The 19,222-nt window shown below is 46.9% G+C and overlaps 2 protein-coding genes across 2 annotated transcripts in view; one reads left to right on the top strand and one right to left on the bottom strand.

The window, feature by feature from the left end:
- The first annotated feature begins 826 nt into the window (after positions 1-826).
- ETFBKMT (electron transfer flavoprotein subunit beta lysine methyltransferase) lies at positions 827-4,435 on the top strand. Its single transcript, XM_049783849.1, has 3 exons — positions 827-1,106; positions 3,426-3,556; positions 3,973-4,435. The coding sequence occupies exons 1-3, from the start codon at positions 841-843 to the stop codon at positions 4,320-4,322; spliced, it is 747 nt and encodes a 248-aa protein (XP_049639806.1). The 5' UTR covers positions 827-840; the 3' UTR covers positions 4,323-4,435.
- Positions 4,436-11,023: 6,588 nt separating this feature from the next.
- AMN1 (antagonist of mitotic exit network 1 homolog) overlaps positions 11,024-19,222 on the bottom strand; it is a 32,862-nt gene continuing 24,663 nt past the window's right edge. The window contains exon 7 of the mRNA XM_049783846.1: positions 11,024-11,436. Coding sequence (XP_049639803.1) covers positions 11,363-11,436 — 74 coding nt within the window. The 3' untranslated portion in view covers positions 11,024-11,362. The remainder of the gene's footprint in view (positions 11,437-19,222) is intronic.

Genomic DNA, 19,222 nt, shown 5'->3' with positions numbered 1-19,222 from the left:
TTTCTCCTGGGTGCTGGGAGGGTCTTGGGGTCCCCGACGTTCGGCTGTTTGGAAAGTTCAGGTCCACGGGTTCTATACCCGGCATTGCATAAGATCCCCGAACCCCACTAGGAGTGACCCCAGAGTACTGCCAGCTGTGGCCCAAAGACAATACAGAATAAAATCCTCTGTATATTGGTGCACCCACTAGAATGCTCTTGGGAGCATTTTTGGGGGCTTGTTTTTTTTTTTTGGGGGGGGGGCACACCCAACGGGGCTCAAGGGTTACTCCTGGTAGGCTCAGGGGACCATATGGGATGCCGGGAATAGATAGAACCAGGGTCCGTCCTGATTTGGCTGCATGCAAGGCAAACGCCCTACCCCAGTGTAATCTATCAGGCCTCCTTTTGGCACTTTTCTTAGATTTGGTTGCCAGACAAGAGGGAAGGGGTCAGCAAGTTCGGGGAAGAACTTGAAAGCCTTGTTCCTTTCAGAAAAAACCAAGTGCCTGTGTTGGCTTGAGGGAAGGACAAGTTTGGGCCTTGCTTTGCTCCTTTGAGCTCTGCCACAAGTGACCCCTGAGCGCCTCCAGGTGTGGCCCAAACCAAACCAGAAAGGATGGCACCTTGGGAAGCATCCTGTTAAAAAGTGGCACTTAGCAGTGGCATCTGACATGAACGTGGAGCTGCATCCATCAGGTCTTAGTCGGTCACCCCTGTGGCAGGGTGGGCGCATCAACCAGCTGGGGTGCCAGTAGTTGTTCTTGTACTTTCAGAGCTGCGGCTTCGCAGCTGAGAGCCAAAGAGGGGTGGAGGTTCATGCCTTGTTCTCTCTCCTCTTTGTCCGCCACTGCCCAGGACCATGGCTTTGCGTGCAGCTTGCAGAGGAGTTGTGCGTGGAGGTCTTGCTTTGCTTCCTCAGCGGGGAGTCCATACCTCTCTGGACCCCGAAGTGAAAGCTTTCCTGGAGGCCAATACTGAAGTCACCAATAGCGGCAGTCTCACCCCCGAGATCCAGCTGCGACTGCTGACACCCCGGTGCAAGTTTTGGTGGGAGAGGGCTGAGCAGTGGCCCCTCGGTGACCCCTACTGGGCCATCTACTGGCCCGGAGGTCAAGCCTTGTCGAGGTACAGTGTGGGAATTTCTCAGACATGCACAATCCGACAGAGCTGATGCACAATGGGGAGAGAGAGAGAGAGAGAGAGAGAGAGAGAGAGAGAGAGAGAGAGAGAGAGAGAGATGAGAGAGAGAGAGAAGAGAGAGAGAGAGGAGAGAGGAGAGAGAGAGAGAGAGAGAGAGAGAGAGAGAGAGAGAGAGAGAGAGAGAGAGAGAGAGAGAGAGAGAGAGAGAGAGAGAGAGAGAGAGAGAGAAGAGAGAGAGAGAGAAGAGAAGAGAAGAGAAGAGAAGAGAAGAGAAGAGAAGAGAAGAGAAGAGAAGAGAAGAGAAGAGAAGAGAAGAGAGACAGGCAGAGACAGAGAGAGAGAGAGAGATGCTCAGGGGTGTGCTTAGAAATAACTCCTGGCAGGAGGCCGGAGCCATAGCCCAGTGGTAGGGCATTTTGCCTTGCACATGGCCAACTCTAGATGGCCTTCAGTTCGATTCCCAGCATCCGACATGGTTCCCACCACCACCAATTGCCAAGAGCAATTTCTGAGCACAGAACCAAGAGCAACCCCTGGGTGCCACTGGGTGTGGTGAACCAAAAAAGAAAAAAGAAAAAGAAAAAGAAATTACTCCTGGTAGACTCAGGGGATCACATGGGATGCTAGGACAAATGAGTGCTATTGCTCTGGCCCTCCATGTAGTTTTAAATACAGAATAAATCAGTGTAGAACTTGGTGGAGAATTGGAGAACTGGAAAACCTCCTAGGTGCTAGCAAACAATTCCCGTGTTTTGGTTTTGTGTTCTTCCGAATTTTCAAGTTTCATTTAATAATATAATTAAAAATATTTGTGGTGGGGCACACCTGGTGGTGCTCAGGGGTTACTCTTGCCTCTACTTTCAGGAATCACACCTCGTGGTGTTCAGGGGAACAGGTAGGATACTGGGGATTCAATCTGAGTTAGCCATTGCCAGGTGAACTCCCTATTTGCTGTCCTCCAGCAGTAATATAATTTTTTTAATTAAAAAAAAAAAAGGCATTTAAGGGGCTGGAATGATAACACAGTAGGTAGGGCATTTTTCTTGCATGGTACCAACCCAGGTTCGATCTCTGGCATCCTATATGGTTCCCTGAACACTGTCAGGGGTAATTCCTGATCGTAGAGCCACGAGTAACCCCTGAGCACCACTGGGTGTGGCCTGAAAACAAAATAACATTTAAGAGGTAACTGAAATGATCACCAACTCCCCAGATAGATAAGTCATAAATCACAATCCTTAGCAGAGATTACAAACACATGTGTTTTGACGTTGTAATTTTTTCTTCATTTTGGGGCTGGAGTGATAGTACAGTGCAGCCTGCATGTAGCTGACCTGGATTTGATCTCTGATGTCCATATGGTTGCCTAAATCTTCCAGACGTGATTTCTGAGCAGGTTTCCTAAAACAATGCCATTTTTTTTTTCTTTTTGGCCTCCTTGATGTGTGTGTGGGGAAGCCCAGAGTCTGAGCTGCCACCACACACTCTGGAATTAAAAAGAAAATCATTTAGTGACATTGAACACTCACAGGATTTCATGAAAAAAAGTCTACTTTGATTTGAGAAATGGGTGCCTGGTAACATGATCCCAATGTGCTGAATTTAGTGTAACTGTTCATTAGGGAATGGACACTGTTCATTAGGTAATGTTTGCAGAATCCCCTTTTGCTGGGCCTGAATTCTCATCAGTTCTCAATCAGTCACACACTGTATTGTATGCCCCAATCACCCCCACTTTTTCTAGCACCAGATTGCCCCACCTCTCTGAGTGCTTGGACTGGACTTGGTCAAGTTCAAGACCCACTCACTGGTAAAGACTTAGAGGGAGACAGGATTGTCGGGATTTGCAATTTAGCTGATTCAGCTGGATTCAGCAGCATTTTACCCACTTATGTTCTTATGCTGCAACTTCTGAGTCACAGTCAGTGCTCAACTAAAACAATTTTTCGTCTTGGCTTCTGCAGGTCCCAGGCATTCCCAGAAGTGCAGGTGAAATGTCATGTCATCAAGGAGGGTACAGAACAAAACTAGGGGGCTGTGGGAAGGAAACAAGGTTGGAAGGGGCCCGGTGGGAAAAGGTGAAGAAACACTGAGTGCTGCCAGGTGTGACCCAAATTTAGAAGGTTGTGTGGTAGGAAAAGTGCAGGTGGATCTCTCCACATAGTGACATTTGGTCACCTAGTCTGGTCATCTCCTTGACTGATCACTATTTCTCTGGACAGTGAACCCCATGACATTTATGCTTATTGACTCTTCTCACCCTCACCTGCCTCCATCTTGGTGTCTCCTCTCTGTCTGGCTCAGATACCTCCTGGACAATCCTGAAGTGGTCAGGGGAAAGTCTGTGCTGGACCTGGGGAGTGGATGTGGAGCCACGGCCATTGCAGCTAAAATGAGTGGGGCGTCCCGAGTCCTGGCCAATGACATAGACCCTGGTATGACTTCCATCTGTCATTCCCCTCAGGCCCTATGTCTGTAGGAGCCTCAGCCTGTGGCTGCTCCCGCATGGGACCTGCCATTGAATGCTGAGCATGTGTGTGTGCATACATGTATTTGTTTATACCTGTAAGTGTGTATACACATAAGTGGTCCTGGGCATCCTGTGAGGCAGAGCTAATGGTGTATTTCTTCGGTAGGGCCTAGATAGGTGATGGATGGCCAGGGGTACATAGCGAGGCCAGGATTCCCTGTGCTTGGATTGTTTATTTTATAGAGTAATCCTCAGGGAGAACAAACTGTTGTCTACCCTTTCACTTTTAACAAAAAGAAGAATAAACAGTGCTAGATATTCTAAGTATGTCATAGGAATCAACAGCAGCTTCACAGCTAACAAGTCACGGTGGTTTTTAAGTTGCAGGAATAGCTGTCACGCTGAATTGTGAATTGAACAGACTGGAGCCTGTCCCCATTTTAACCCAAAACATTCTGGATCTGAAGCAAGAGCCCTGGGACTTGGTGGTGCTTGGAGACATGTTTTATGATGAAGTTCTTGCCCACGGGCTGCAGCGGTGGCTGGAGAATTGCTTCTGGGCCCATGGGACTCACATTCTGATCGGTGACCCTGGGCGAGCCCAGTTCAGCGGGCCCAGCATGCAGCGGCAAGTGCGCTGCTTGGCAGAATACGCGCTCCCCGAGCCCACGAGGCAAGACAACAACGGGCTGACCACAAGCGCTGTATGGAACTTCCAGCCTCAACCCTGACCCTTGAGAACATGGCTCCAGCTTGAGGCTCAGGGACCCACCAGATGTGCTGGCGACTGGGATATGCCTTCTGTACCCTGTGGGAATGTAATGGGGCAGTCCCCTTTCCTCCATGTACTGAGTGGGGAGGGTATCGTAATGGGGACACTGTCATGTGCTGGTGGCTGTATAGTCTGTGCCTTCAAAAATAAACACCATGGGGCTGGAGAGTTAGAACAGCAGTAGGGCGTTTGCCTTGCTTGCAGGACAGTTCGAATCCTGGCATCCCATATGGTCCCCCGAGCCTGCCGGGGGGCAATTTCTGAATGTAGAACCAGGAGCCCCTGAGCACTGCCGGGTGTGATTCCCCCCCCCCCCACACACACACACAAAATAAACACCAACTAGAAGAGTGATACAGGCCAGTAAGTTATGGTGAGTGTATCCAACTCTGGACCCTGAGAGTCAACAGGGCACTGTGGCCACCTGGATTCAGGCCCAAGGCCTTAGGAACTGCTGTTCTGAGGACTCAGAGCAGGTAACTAAAGATTCATGATATCTCTAGAACTGCCCTGAAGCAGGAGACATACTGGAAAGCAGGTGGGAATGTTGGTCCTGAGGCCCCTCCAAGGTACAGCCGTCTCTGTCCCTGTCACTAGCCCAGCAAACTCATCTTTGCCCCAGGCTGCTGGCTCCAAGTGACAGCCCAGTCTGTGTCTCCATTGAGACCACTTTCTCCTTTTCCCTTGTCATCTTTTGTGACCTAGTGTCATCTATACTATACCAAACTGAGAACTCAAGGGTAGGACTGTCCTCATCCCATGCATTCACTCTGCTTGGGATTTGGGGTGATGTAAGCTTTCTGAACCTATATGTCATCTGTAATCTAGACGAGGGCTCCTGTGGTGAGCCCAGTGTGGGTCTGTGTGCTGTGGTGTGTCCTACAAGACTCCAATTAAGCTGACAGGTATCACAGATGAGGGGTTCCCTATGATCTGTACCAGGCTATCTCTGAAGGTTTACCCAGATAGTGGCCTAGGCTACTGTCTACAAGGAAGAACATTTCCCCCCCACCCCCATTCCCAGGGTTACAGGTAACTCATCAGTATCAGGTAGAGGTCAGGAGGAAAAGGCTGAACTCAAGCATATGTGTTCAGAAATGGTGTGACAATGGGCCTGGAGAGATAGCACAGTGGCGTTTGCCTTGCAAGCAGCCGCTCCAGGACCAAAGGTGGTTGGTTCGAATCCCGGTGTCCCATATGGTCCCCCCGTGCCTGCCAGGAGCTATTTCTGAGCAGACAGCCAGGAGTGACCCCTGAGCACCGCCGGGTGTGGCCCAAAAACCAAAAAAAAAAAAAAGAAATGGTGTGACAAGAACTGCAAGGTCAGCTAGGAGAAAGGGGTGCAGGGGGTGGAGGAGCTTATGTGAAGGAGCTGAGTCATGCCAAGAGCAGATGTGTGGTAATTAGACCTTTGTGTGCCTTTCTCTGACAAAATTTATTTTTGGTAAAGCCCTATCCTGAATAATTACCCAGTGTTCATTCTTCCAGGTAGTTAGGGGTTGGTAAATGTTTATCATACATGTGCACTATGTCAGTTGGCCCCACTGTCTGTGATGAAGCAAAGCATCAGACACAGCCCTTCTCATGGACTCTCTTCAGGTGCACAGCCACCTGGCATGTCCGTCTTGTGCCCAACGCCACACATGGGCATGCTATTGTGGTGCTGTGCTCAGTGCCAGTGGGATGGCAACAGTGAGTGTGAGGAAATTAATGGAAATCTGGGAATATGAGGGAAACTGGCAGAGGTTTACAGAAATAAGGGAGAATAAGTTGATGAAGCATTCCAAACATAAAAAAAAAAAAAAAAAAAAAGGCCCAAATTACCAAAGCATAGAAGGAAGCCAAACAGTTTAGTGTAAAAACCTTTGTTCTTCAAAGCCACATCAGCCTTAACTACAGTTTAGCCTGTGTAAACCCACTGGCTTGATTGCTTATTTCTGTGTTTGGAGATATAAAATAGAGTCTGCACGAATAAACTCCTTTCTTTCCACCCACTTTGAGCTACAATTTCCAGTCCTTGGACTTCCTCTAACTTGGGGAACCACCAGTTCAGGACAATGTGTCCCCCCAGAGGAAGGGAGTATCATGACATGGGGTTAGTGAGCTCTGGTCACAGAGGCCCAGAACTTCCTACCTTAGAATTCCTGAACTCTAGTCAGTTTATAATTTAATGAATCAACTTCTAGAATGACAGAAAAGGCAAAGAAGCCTGGAAATGGGCCTAATTCAATCCCTGTGTGGCCTGGGTGTTACAAGATAGCTTTGGTGGCCTCTAACACGTATCTCCCTCCTTCCATTCCTCCCCAGGAATCACTCTTGGTGAGGCTCAGGTGTGGGGAGAATTGTGGTGCTGGGAATTGAACCCAGTTGTCTTAATTTTGGACCACATTCAGCAGTTCTTAGGGATCACTCCTGGCAGGGCTCTGGAGAACTTATGTGTGTTGCAAGTCAGCCCTTGATGGGGTTGACTGATTGAGGGATGGAGGATGAGGCCTTTCTCCTCCAGCTCGGACCACGTCGTGTCTGTTACCCTGTCAGCCGGCGGTTGGTTCTGAGGTGAAGCAGCGGATAAAAAGCTAACTGTCAGGCTTGTGAAAATTCAGGTACCATCCTAGGGTGGGAGCAGAATGCCAGGTCACACCCTAGGGTAGGGCACAATCACCGATCAGGGTAGGGTCAGTACATAATAATCCCATTGAAATGTTTACATACACAACAATGTGCTGCTGACAATGAAACCCAGGTCAGCTGTCTTCTAGGCAAGCACACCTAATCACTGTACCACCACTCTGGCCCCGATTTGCCTTTTCTGTTTTTGTTTTTTGGGTCGCACTCAGTAGTGCTCAGGGGTTCCTCCTGGCTCTATGCTCAGAAATCGCCCCCCGGCAGGCTCGGGGGACCATCTGGGATACCGGGATTCAAACCACCGTCCTTCTGCTAACTCTCCGGCCCCAGATTTGCCTGTCTTAATAAGTGAAAGTTTTACTTACATAGTAAGAGCAGGAGATAGACACTAGAACAATTTGTTTTGGGGTCACACCCAGTGACACTCAGGCATTATTACTGGCTCTGTGCTCAGAAATCACTCCTGACAGGCTAGGGGGTACCATATGGGGTAACAGGGATCAAACCCTGGTCAACCGTGTGCAAGGCCATCACCCTATCCTCTGTGCTATTGGTTCAGGCAGTAGGAGGAGGGAGGAGAGTCTTGTGTTCTAGAAGGAATGCAAATGTGGGGTGCTCCAGAGGGAAAGAAAACAGGGACAACACATCCTGAGTTAAGTGGCCTGAGGTGAACATGTTTTACACTCCTTTGAGGAGTTGGGGCTTTCTTTGTAGCTAAAAGCAAGAGTTGTGAGGTGTTGTCAAGGGAAGATCTTTGAACTTCTCTTTGTTTTTCTGGTCTTCCTTTTCCTCCTGGAGCCTTTTCTTTCCTCAGGGGTCCAGTCTTCTCTAGGCCTGTGCTGGCCAACTGGAGCCTTATCAGACACTAATTCCTGCATCTACATAGACCTTCAGGCTTTGGGCTGGTAATGGAGGAACTTCCTTGAATCCTATCTTAGTTTTATTACTTTCCAAGATAAGTACTGCTAGGGCCTTTTCCACCTGCTCACAAAGCAAGCTCAAAAAGAGAGGAAATGGGTTCCCCCTCTTTCCCACCCAAGTGTTGAGTGTGCTCAACATGGCTCCACACCAGGTTTACTAACAGGGTTGGTTCTTCCTGCTCCTCCCTGCAATACACAACTTCATGGGCGACACCAGCAGATCCGTTGGTCTGGAAGGGCATTGTAAGAAGGGCATGTCAGGCCACAAACATCACCATCCACATGTTCTGTAGGCCAAGGATCTGTACCCCATGCACCGGCACTCAAGGCTGGCTTGGTTCTCCTAGCTTAGTTACTATGACAGGGATTTAGGAAACTCAGTGGAAGCATCAGTGCAAATCCACTTGATAGGCAGAGTGGATTTAAACTTAACCCCCAGCAAACTCTATTCATTTCATCTTCATAATTTATTTATTTATTTATTTATTTATTTTGGTTTTTGGGCCACACCCGTTTGACACTCAGGGGTTACTCCTGGCTATGCGCTCAGAAATCGCCCCTGGCTTGGGGGGACCATATGGGACACCGGGGGATCGAACCGCAGTCCATCCTACGCTAGCGCTTGTAAGGCAGACACCTTACCTCTAGCGCCACCTTCCCGGCCCCCTTTTTTACGCTTAATTTTTTTTTTTTTTGGTCATCTTCATAATTTATAAGAGGACACTAGATCCCTGACAACATCCAGGCAGCAATCGAAATACTGTTGATATCCTATTTATGTAATATTGTTCTAAGGGTGTCTCATGAGACAGGTGAGCGCCACTCAGAGGCCCAATCGGGAGTCTTTATTACAGAAGCAAAGAACTCACAGTCCAGGGACAGTCAGGGACGAGTTTATCAAGGCAAAACTCATGTCTGAGTCAGAGGGTGGATACACTGGGAAAGGGGCTGCATGAGCTGTGAAACAGCAAAGCAAGTTACAGAAGCAGAATAAGCTAGTTAATGGTTCAGCTGGTTTACAGACCGAGAACTAGCTGTGGTTATGAGGAATGGTCACGATTGGGGGATAGTTCAGAAGCTGGGCAGTTTATAGGCTTTATAGTACTTGTTGACACGTTGCACTTGCCCCTGAACAATGAGAGGAGCTTCCTTCTTGCTCAGAAGCTGGAAGGGAAAAAAGATGGATTTGGGACATTGGTGATGGAATGTTGCACCGGTGAAGGGGGATGTTCTTTACATGACTGAAACCCAACTACAATCGTATTTGTAATCAAGGTGTTTAAATATATTAATAAAAATAAAAAGATGGAGTCCCTGATGTCAGAAGCCCTTGGCTCAAGATAAGCATACAAATTACTTTCTGGTTTAACAAACAGGTAGATATAAAGACCATAAACTTTTTTCCCAACATCCAGTGGTGTTCAGGGGTGAGTAGTTTTGGGGATATAGCCTAGGGGCGTCCACATGCAAAGTCTATGAAAAAGTAAGGCTGCTTGCAAGGCTTACCCATTGTCCTATCTCTCTGGCCCCATGAAATCATTTCTACATCTGGATAGAAGGAAGAATGTAAGTTTGTTCAGAGTTTCAGGACTGCCCAGAGGTAGAAGTCAGAGTGGACTTTGCAGCTTCTTGATTAACACAAATTTTACTTTTTTTTTTTTTTTTTTGGTTTTTGGGTCACACCCAGCAGTGCTCAGGGGTTACTCCTGGCTCTATACTCAGAAATCGCTCCTGGCAGGCTCAGGAGACTACATGGGATGCTGGGATTTGAACCACCATCCTTCTGCATGCAAGGCAAACGCCCCACTTCCATGCTATCTGTCCGGCCCCAAATTTTACATTTCTACACTTTTGACAAGATACTGTAATAGAGGAGAAATCTATATGGTAATTAATTAGGAAAGAGGTAAAACACTTCTCTTTGGTGGATCCCAAAGTTAAAGCACTGGCATAAACACCATGGTAACAGAGGCAGGCTACTGAGACAAGAGTTTACAACCATAAGGGGCTGAAGAGATAGCACAGTGGTAGGGCATTTGCCTTGCAAGCGGTTCAAATCCTGGCATCCCATATATGGTCCCCCATGCCTGCCAGGAGTGATTTCTGAGCAGAGAGTCAGGAGTAACCCCTGAGCGCCTCCAGGAGTGGCAAAAAAATAAAATAAAATAAAATAAATATATAAAGAGTTTGCAACCATAAAATTGAGAGGCCAGAGAGATAGTACAGCAGGTAGGACGCTTGCCTTACATGCAGCCAATCTGGGTTAGATCCCCAGCACCATATGTGGCCCGTCCCTCAAGCCCTGCCAGGAGTGAGTGATCCCTTAGCACAGAGCCCAGAGTAGGCTCTGAGCACCATTGATGTGATCCAATAAAAAATAAAATAAAAGGGCCCGAGAGATAGCACAGCGGTGTTTGCCTTGCAAGCAGCCAATCCATGACCTAAGGTGGTTGGTTCGAATCCTGGTGTCCCATATGGTCCCCCGTGCCTGCCAGGAGCTATTTCTGAGCAGACAGCCAGGAGTAACCCCTGAGCACCGTCAGGTGTGGCTCAAAAACAAAAATAAATAAATAAATAAATAAAATAAAGCTGAGAGGCTGGAGTACAGCATGGTGTAGAGCACTTCTCTTGTGCACCACTGAGAGTGTGTTCCATCATTCATCCCAGATGGTCTCCTGAGCACCGCCAGAAGTGAACTCAAACACTGCCAGCTATGGCCCCCAAACAAAACTTAAAGGAGACTGAGGGCGAAGTACTCAGGTGTCCCTATTTATTAAAGGCTGGAATGGTGCCATGGGTGAGGCGAATGCAGTGCTCCCATACTCAAAAGGAACACTTTCCTCTTTCTCCAAAAAGAAAAATTTTGTGAAAATTTACCTTGCCCTATCCAAGTATCTTTCATTCCATAGGAGCCACAAAAAATCAATCAAGTTTGAGGCTGGGCAAGTGTCCTAGTACTGACCACATACAAGCACCATCTGCGGGGCCACAATCATTGAACAATACAGTTTATGGGCTCTCACGGGCCTAAAACTCTGCTTCTTGAATACTTCAATGGGCATTCAAACAGTTTAGGGAGGCATGAGCCCAAAAAGAACCAGGGAGGGAGTGATCATGCTTTTAGAAGCTGCTTTATTTAGAATTCTAATATTTATCCATGAAGTGAGTTTCTCCAAGGAGAGTTCAAATATTAGGTAGTATGGGAAATCCTCAACGAAGCCAAAGTCATTGAAAATGGTTTATTTAAAGAGACACACCTGTCTTGCCCAGGACAGGTAGAAGGCTGCGGGTTGCCTGGAAATGGCTTTGACACAAAAGGAATGGTGCTGCTGAGCAGAGGCAGCAACCAAGGCTGATCCTAAATTCAAACAGACAGTAGGAGAACAGGGTAGTGTCAGCTGCAAGGCAATGGCTAGAGACCTTGGGTTCCCGGAGCTGGTAGGTCACAGCCACATCAATATATAGTCCACATCACTTGCTTTAGCTTGTTTGGTCCAAGTGATTGTTCCAGTATTTCTCGTGAGCGATCTACAAAGAGACAAAAGAGCAAAATATTAGTCCATGGTGATCGGAAATATTTAATATCTTCAATAAAGGTAGTGAGAAGAATACCAGTATAGGTCACAAGGTTAAAGGATTAAACTAGGTGATACAGGGAGGAAAGGAGACAGCTGAACTGATGACCAATGCCAGTACATATTTGCTGCAGTGACTTACATAATAATACTTTTAAAACAGGCATTTATTATTTTCTCTGAAAAAAAATTTTTTTTTGTTTTTGGGCCTCACCCAGAGGTGCCCAGGAGGTACTCTGGCATAGCACTCAGATATTACACAGGCAGGGGTTGGAGAGATAGCATGGAAGTAGGGCATTTGCCTTGCATGCAGAAGAATGGTGGATCGAATCCTGGCATCCCATATGGTCCCCTGAGCCCGCCAGGAGCGATTTCAGAGCGTAGAGCCAGGAGGAACCCCTGAGCGCTGCTGGGTGTGACCCAAAAACAAAAAACAAAACATAACAAAATTACACAGGCAATGTACAGGAAACCAAATGGGATGCCAGAAACTGAACCTGGGTTGGCCACATGCAAGGCAAGTACCCTATCCATTGTACCACTGCTCTGGCCCCTTTGAAGACATTTTATGATGGATCTACCTTTAAGATGGGGGGAAAAATGGGTCAAAGGGTCCGGGTATAGCTTTGAAAAGAACAGAATTAAAAAGTTGTATGTCCTCATTTCATTTTAGCTGGCATTTCTAGAATTATTCTGGTATATTTATTGGTTTAGTTATGATGGTTTCTAAATATCTGTAAATGCTTGTTTTTTCTTTTCTTTTTTTTTTTTGTTTTGTTTTTTTGGGTCACACCCGGCAGTGCTCAGGGGTCACTCCTGGCTGTCTGCTCAGAAATAGCTCCTGGCAGGCACGGGGGAACCATATGGGACACTGGGATTCGAACCAACCACCTTTGGTCCTGGATCGGCTGTTTGCAAGGCAAACACCGCTGTGCTATCTCTCCGGGCCCGTTTTTTATTTTCTTATTTAAAAAAATTTTTTTTTTTTTGGTTTTTGGGCCACACCCGGCAGTGCTCAGGGCTTACTCCTGGCTGTCTGCTCAGAAATAGCTCCTGGCAGGCACAGAGGACCATATGGGACACCGGGATTCGAACCAACCACTTTAGGTCCTGGATTGGCTGATTGCAAGGCAAACACCGCTGTGCTGTATCTCCGGGCTCAATTTTCTTATTTAAAATTTTTTTTTTTTTTTTTTTTTTTGGTTTTTGGGCCACACTCGGTGACGCTCAGGGGTTACTCCTGGCTATGCGCTCAGAAGTCGCTCCTGGCTTGGGGGACCATATGGGACACCAGGGGATCGAACCTCGGTCCGTCTCCTAGGCTAGCGCAGGTAAGGCAGGCACCTTACCTCCAGCGCCACCGCCCGGCCCCCTTATTTAAAATTTTTAATTGTGGGCTGGACGTAAGGCGTTTGCCTTGTACACAGCAGCCCCAGGACAAGTCTGGGTTCAATCCCCGGCATACCATCTGGTCCCCAGAGCATGCCAGGAGCAATTTCTCAGTGAGGAGTAACCCAAGAGCCACTGGGTGTGGCTCAAAATGAATGAACGGATAAAATTAAAAAATTTTTTTTGGCCACACCCGTTTGATGCTCAGGGGTTACTCCTGGGTATAAGTGCTCAGAAATTGCCCCTGGCTTGTGGGGACCATATGGGACGCCGGGTGATCGAACCACGGTCCTTCCCTTGCTAGCGCTTGCAAGGCAGACTACCTCTAGCGCCACCTCACCGGCCCCTAAAATTAAAATTTTTAATTGTGGGGGCTGGAGCGATAGCACAGCAGTAAGGTATTTACCTTGCATGTAGCCAACACAGGACAGATGCTGATTTTTTCCTTTTAAATATTTTTTATTTAAGTAACATGATCATAGTTGGGTTACAGTCACAAACAGAATACCCCCCTTCACCAGTGTAACCCTCCCCCCTTCCCATCCCCTGCCTGTATTCGAGACAGGCATTCTACTATAGTTATTTGTTTTTAAGTTCAGTAAATTGTATTTTCTTCCTTAAAGGATAAGAGTAAAAAAATATAGTAAAGGTGTGATAGTGGCAATCGCCGTTGTTTGCATAGGTCCAAAAAAATATGGGGAAAACGGAAAAAAATCCTTGGCCTGATTACAAAAAGGCCTCACCCCAGAAGTTTATTGGCATAAGACCGACTCTGGGTTCCAGGCATACCAGACTGTCCAACCTGAGTCATTCTCCATGGTCCCGGTGAACTTATTCACACTTTAGCTATTGTGGGTATTAGGTTCTTATATTTAAAGGTTCTGGATTCAGGACAGACGCTAATTTGAATCCCGGCATCCATATGGTCCCCCGAGCCTACCAGGAGCGACTTCTGAGCACAGAGCCAGGAATAACCCCTGAGCACAGCCAGGTGTGACTCAACCCCCCCCCCCCAAATTTAATTGTAACATTTTAATTTACCAAGTAGCTCCTAATACAGTCATAAATGTTTAAACACCAGTCCCACCACCGCCTGACCCCTTGCAGGCCAAATAAATTTACTTCACATTGTTTGGTACCACACAAAAGCAAATGGAATCATCAAAACTTAGATCAGTAAGGCTCAATTTGAAATAACTGTATTATCTCTCCATGGATCTTACTAAAGTTAGTGTCTAAGGATTTACTTGGCTCTAGTTGGTGCTAGCTGAGTCTTCAGTGCCACTATTTAGGCTTACTGAGCTTGGTAGATATTTTTTTAAATGTAATTACTTTATTTAAGCACTGCGGTTACAAAATTGATCATGGTTGAATTTCAGTCATAGAATGTATTCCACTCTTCACTAGTGCACATTTCCTGCCACTGATGTCCCCAGTTCCCCTCCCACCCACCCTCCCTCTGCCTCTGGGGCAAGTATTTTACTTCTCTTTCTCTTTTTTGACACAGGTTTGCACTATTGCTGATGAAGGGGTACCATGCATATCACTTTATCCTCAATTCAGCACCCACAAGAACTTGTCATTTTTAACTATCAGTGTCACAGTGGACCCTTCACTATCCTGATTCACCACTCTGTGGCAAGCTTCTTATGACCTTGGTAGATTTCTATGTAACTCTCCCATCAGATTTTCTGTGATACTACTGGGCTGACACTACTATAAAATTCTGAGGTGTTGCTTAGTTCATGATCAATAGAGCTGAATCAGATTTGATGGCATGACCGTTTTGGTTCTTTTTTTTTTTTTTTTTTTTTTTTTTTTTGCCACATCTAGTGGTGCTTGGGTTACTCTTGGCTCTGTGCTCAGAAATTACTCCTGGCAGACTTAAGGGACCATATAGGGAATGAACCCGGGTCAACCATGTGCAAGGCAAATGTACTACCTGCTGTGTTATTACTCTGACTCCTATTGGCAGTTTGATAAGGCTAAATTGTGGAACTGGGCTATTTCTGTCAGAGGATGTAGGGGAGGCACTAAGCTGCTTTTCATGAAGAAAATGGAATCTGGCCCCACCCCTTCTGAGGATGCCACAGAGCTAGACCACACTACCTGGGAAGAGTCAGTGGCCAATTATTTTCTTTATTCTTTTTTTGTTTTGGGGAGCTTGTTTCCAAGTTCTAGCGGAGCAGTGCAGCTACTCTATCTACGACCAAAGAACAGTCCATCTCTATTTGGGGAAAGTGTCCCCTTTGACCCAGGGCACAGCTTGGTGGGAGGGGTGGAGGAAGGAATACACAATGGAGTGGTAAAGGAGGAAGGTGACACCTGGCTAGCCAGCCAGATAAGTCCAATCAACCCTGGCAAACTATGGGAGTGACGATGTCACAGCCAGATCATCCTCACATCCTGTTTTTGGTTTATGGGCTACATCTGGCAAGTGCTCAAGAATCACCCCTGGCAGTGCTGGGGGGGGGGTGGTCTATATATCCCTAAAGATTGAACCTGGATTAGCTACATATAAGGCAAGTGCTATCTCTCCAGGCCCAGCATGCTTATTTTTTAATATATTTGTTGTCAATCATCCATAAGAAATGACTATTGTATACAAATAGGAAGAAGCTCTCCTACCTGTATTTTATGTTTGGGTTCTAAGGTCAAACCCAGCTGTGCTCAGGGATCACTCCTAGCAGGCTTTGGGGGACATAGGGGATTGAACCCAGGTCAGCTCTGGAAAAAGCAAGCGCCTTACCTGATGTTCTATTGCTCAGGCCCCACCTGCATGTATTTTAAGTTAAAAGATGTGGGGGGCCAGAGAAATAGCATGGAGGTAAGGCGTTTGCTTTTCATGCAGAAGAACGGTGGTTGGAATCCTGGCATCCCATATGGTCCCCTGTGCCTGCCAGGGGCGATTTCTGAGCCTAGAGCCAGGAGTAACCCCTGAGCACTGCCGATTGTGACCCAAAAACAAAAAACAAAAACAAACAAAAAAAACAAACCAAAAAAGATGTGACATATGAAAATAGTATTACGATTTTCCATGAAAGGAGTGTAGGACCAGTGTGAAAAAGTACCTGAGAATTAACTTTTGGAACAAGCTGAGGGACCACTGAGCACTTCATAATCCCTTGCCAAAAACTTTAGGAACAGGGAGAAAAAATAATACCCCTCTATCTTTGATGCCTTAGTTGAGTATAAAATGAAAGTCAAGAAAACAGGAAAGCGGCGAAGAGATCAGGGAATGGTACTCTATTCCAGGCAGCACATAGGGTCCTTTGAACATCACCAGAAGTGAAATCCTGAGCCTCACTGGGGTCTACAGAAGGCTGAAAGACAGCAGTGAGCAAAGCAAGTACACACAGCTGGTAGCAACATCTCACCCAAACCCCTCTGCCCACTGGGTGCCCTCCCAAGGCCAGAGCGGCCCCTTGGCAGCTTATTCATCACTGGCCACTTCCATGCTGTATAGTGACTTTGGTTCTCAGAGTTCATCCTCAAAACAACCCTTCTCCTTGGGGCTAGAATAACAGGACAGTGTACTTGCCTTACCTGACCAACCTGGGTTCAATACTGGCATCCCAGATGGTCCCCTGAGAATAATCGGGAGTGGTCTCTGAGCACAGAGTCAGGAGTAAGTCCTAAGTACTGTCAGGTGTGGGCCTGACAAAGTAAGGTCCTTTTGGGACCATGATCACAGAACACAACATGAGGCCCCTATCTCCATGAGCCCCAATCCAGCCTCTGCTGTCTGAAAGAGGGCCATGGGGGCTTTGAAGCACCCAGATAAAAGAACTGGGATATCAAATTCAACAATCTAATTTTTCAAATGAGACTCAGAAAGGCACATAAGACACTTTTTGTTTTTGTTTTTTTTGTGTCACACCTGGCGGTGCTCAGGGGTTACTCCTGAAGCTTTGCTCTCAGAAATCGCTGACAGGCTCGGGGGACCATATGGGATGCCGGGATTCAAACCACCATCAGTCCTGGGTTGGCTGTGTGCAAGGCAAATGTCTTACCATTATGCTAGCTCTCCGACCCCCTAAGACACTGTGGGTGCCCCTGCCTGCAGGAACACCAATTAAGATGTGGTTATTCTTTCTTAGAGGGAGATCGCGTAACACAAAGACACGTAGACAGACAAGAATGGGAAAAGGATTCCAGCCAAATCCAAATCCAATTCCCTTTATCGAAACTCAAGTCCCGGCTTATATACTTTTTATGGGCACAGTTCCACTTGTAAATATGTAAATAGGGGATAGATATATTGAACAAACCAAATAACAGGACCCATTGGCAAGTGAGATGGAATTGCAGAAAATGAGATGTCTCCATCAGGCCTGGATGCACTGATAATGGAACCTATCTCCAGCAGGTAGAATGTACAGATAAGGGGACCTTATAGATTAGACTTAGTTTCCCAGGACCAAAATCCTGTGCCTTCTTTGTTTCTGTAGAAGCCTTACCTCTTAAACAGCTAATGGGGTGTGGTGCTCAGCAAGTTAGAGATTCAGGGACTCACCCACCTAGATGTGACCTGACTGCATTCCTGGTTGTCACAATTCTAGCAACTAAGGGATGGAGGAGAGTAAGGCAGGCAACCTCTCTGCATTGTTCAGACTCTGACTGGCATTATTTTATTTGCATCTTCTTTTAAATGATGTCACATCAGAGCACATCAGAGCACCTGTTTCAGGAGCATCCCCAAAGTCAGCAAGTCAAGCAACACCCACCCGCAAGTGCAATGACCTGAAGAGTAAACAATGAATAATGCTGGATTGGATGATCACCCAGGGTCCTTCTCATTCACCACACCAAGTCCAAGGACACAATCTTACACTGTCAAGGAGTGCTCATTCTTCTTCAGGACACTCCTGGCTCTGAGCTCACTAGTGACCACCATCTCAGAGTATGGCCTGAAGAACAGTGACTAACAGCTGATTTAGGACTCGGGCTAGTTGTTGAAAAAGAACCAGACACAATTCAAAGCAAGCAAAAAAGTCAATGGTCAGCAATGTCTTTGGTTTAAATCAATGTTTGAATTCCGTGTGTCAAATCCATTCACAGCATCAAAGTGGGAAGCTAGGGTATTCTAAGGACCCAGCATTTGCTGTACATGCAGGGAGTTGGGCCTCAGTTTTTGGGCACTGCAGTCTCCTGAATATTACCCAGAACAACAGTAAATACAGAAGTAGTCTCTAATAGGTGTGACCAAAAACAAATCATAAAGTATCAAGAAAGATCGAATGATAAGTGAAAACTAGGAAGGAGGATTTTTGGTTTGTTTTTGTTTGGGGGTGATACCTGGCAATGTGCTGGGTTACTACTGACTCTGTTCAAGAAACATTGCGGTGGTCTTCTGGGAATCAATCCTGGCAATGTTCAGGGGACCATATGGAATGGGGGACTGAACCATGCTCGGCCACATGCAAGGCAAGCATGTGCTGTACTACTGTTTTGACCCTGTTTTTTTTTTTGTTTTTTTTTTTTTTGATTTTTGGGCCACACCCGGTAACGCTCAGGGGTTACTCCTGGCTATGTGCTCAGAAGTTGCTCCTTGCTTGGGGGACCATATGGGACACCGGGGGATCGAACCGCGGTCCGTCCAAGGCTAGCGCAGGCAAGGCAGGCACCTTACCTTCAGCGCCACTGCCCGGCCCGTTTGTTTTTTCTTTTTTTTTTTTGGTTTTTGGGCCACACCCAGTAACGCTCAGGGGTTACTCCTGGCTATGAGCTCAGAAGTCGCTCCTGGCTTGGGGGACCATATGGGACACCGGGGGATCGAACCGCGGTCCGTCCAAGGCTAGCGCAGGCAAGGCAGGCACCTTACCTCTTGCGCCACCGCCCGGCCCCATCCTGTTTGTTTTTTCAAAGAGAGCTAGCTCTAGAAGATGGCTAGAATTTCCTTTCAATCCTAAGTGTACTAGTAAAGCAGGAAGGATGTTGGGGAGACTTCTGGCAATGAGTTCTTGGGATGGAATAAAATCAATAGGCAGGACTTGAAGGAGTTACTATGTAACTAGTCCTAAACTGCTAACAGCATTATTGCCTGGTATCAGGCTCTGGTGGAGGGCTCTCTGATGAGGGGGATGCAAAGTTGGGGAGAGGGTCTCTTCCAGCCCCATACCCTATAAGGCCGGAACTCGTGGGAACCAGTGGGTAACACGACAGCTTAGCACGAGGGCAACTATCCTGTCCTCAGACCACCATTTTGCCTGATAGCAAAATTTCAGAAATAGCCATATCCAGACACTCCTATGACTGTGATCAGTGATTGATGCTTTCTCAGAACTGTAACTAAAATTGTAACACTAACATAAATGATTCCGTACATTTGCTATACTCCTTGCCTGACA

Source organism: Suncus etruscus, chromosome 11, assembly GCF_024139225.1.
Source record: "Suncus etruscus isolate mSunEtr1 chromosome 11, mSunEtr1.pri.cur, whole genome shotgun sequence".
In the NCBI taxonomy this organism is placed as follows: domain Eukaryota; kingdom Metazoa; phylum Chordata; class Mammalia; order Eulipotyphla; family Soricidae; genus Suncus; species Suncus etruscus.
This window is presented reverse-complemented; position numbering and strand designations above follow the sequence as displayed.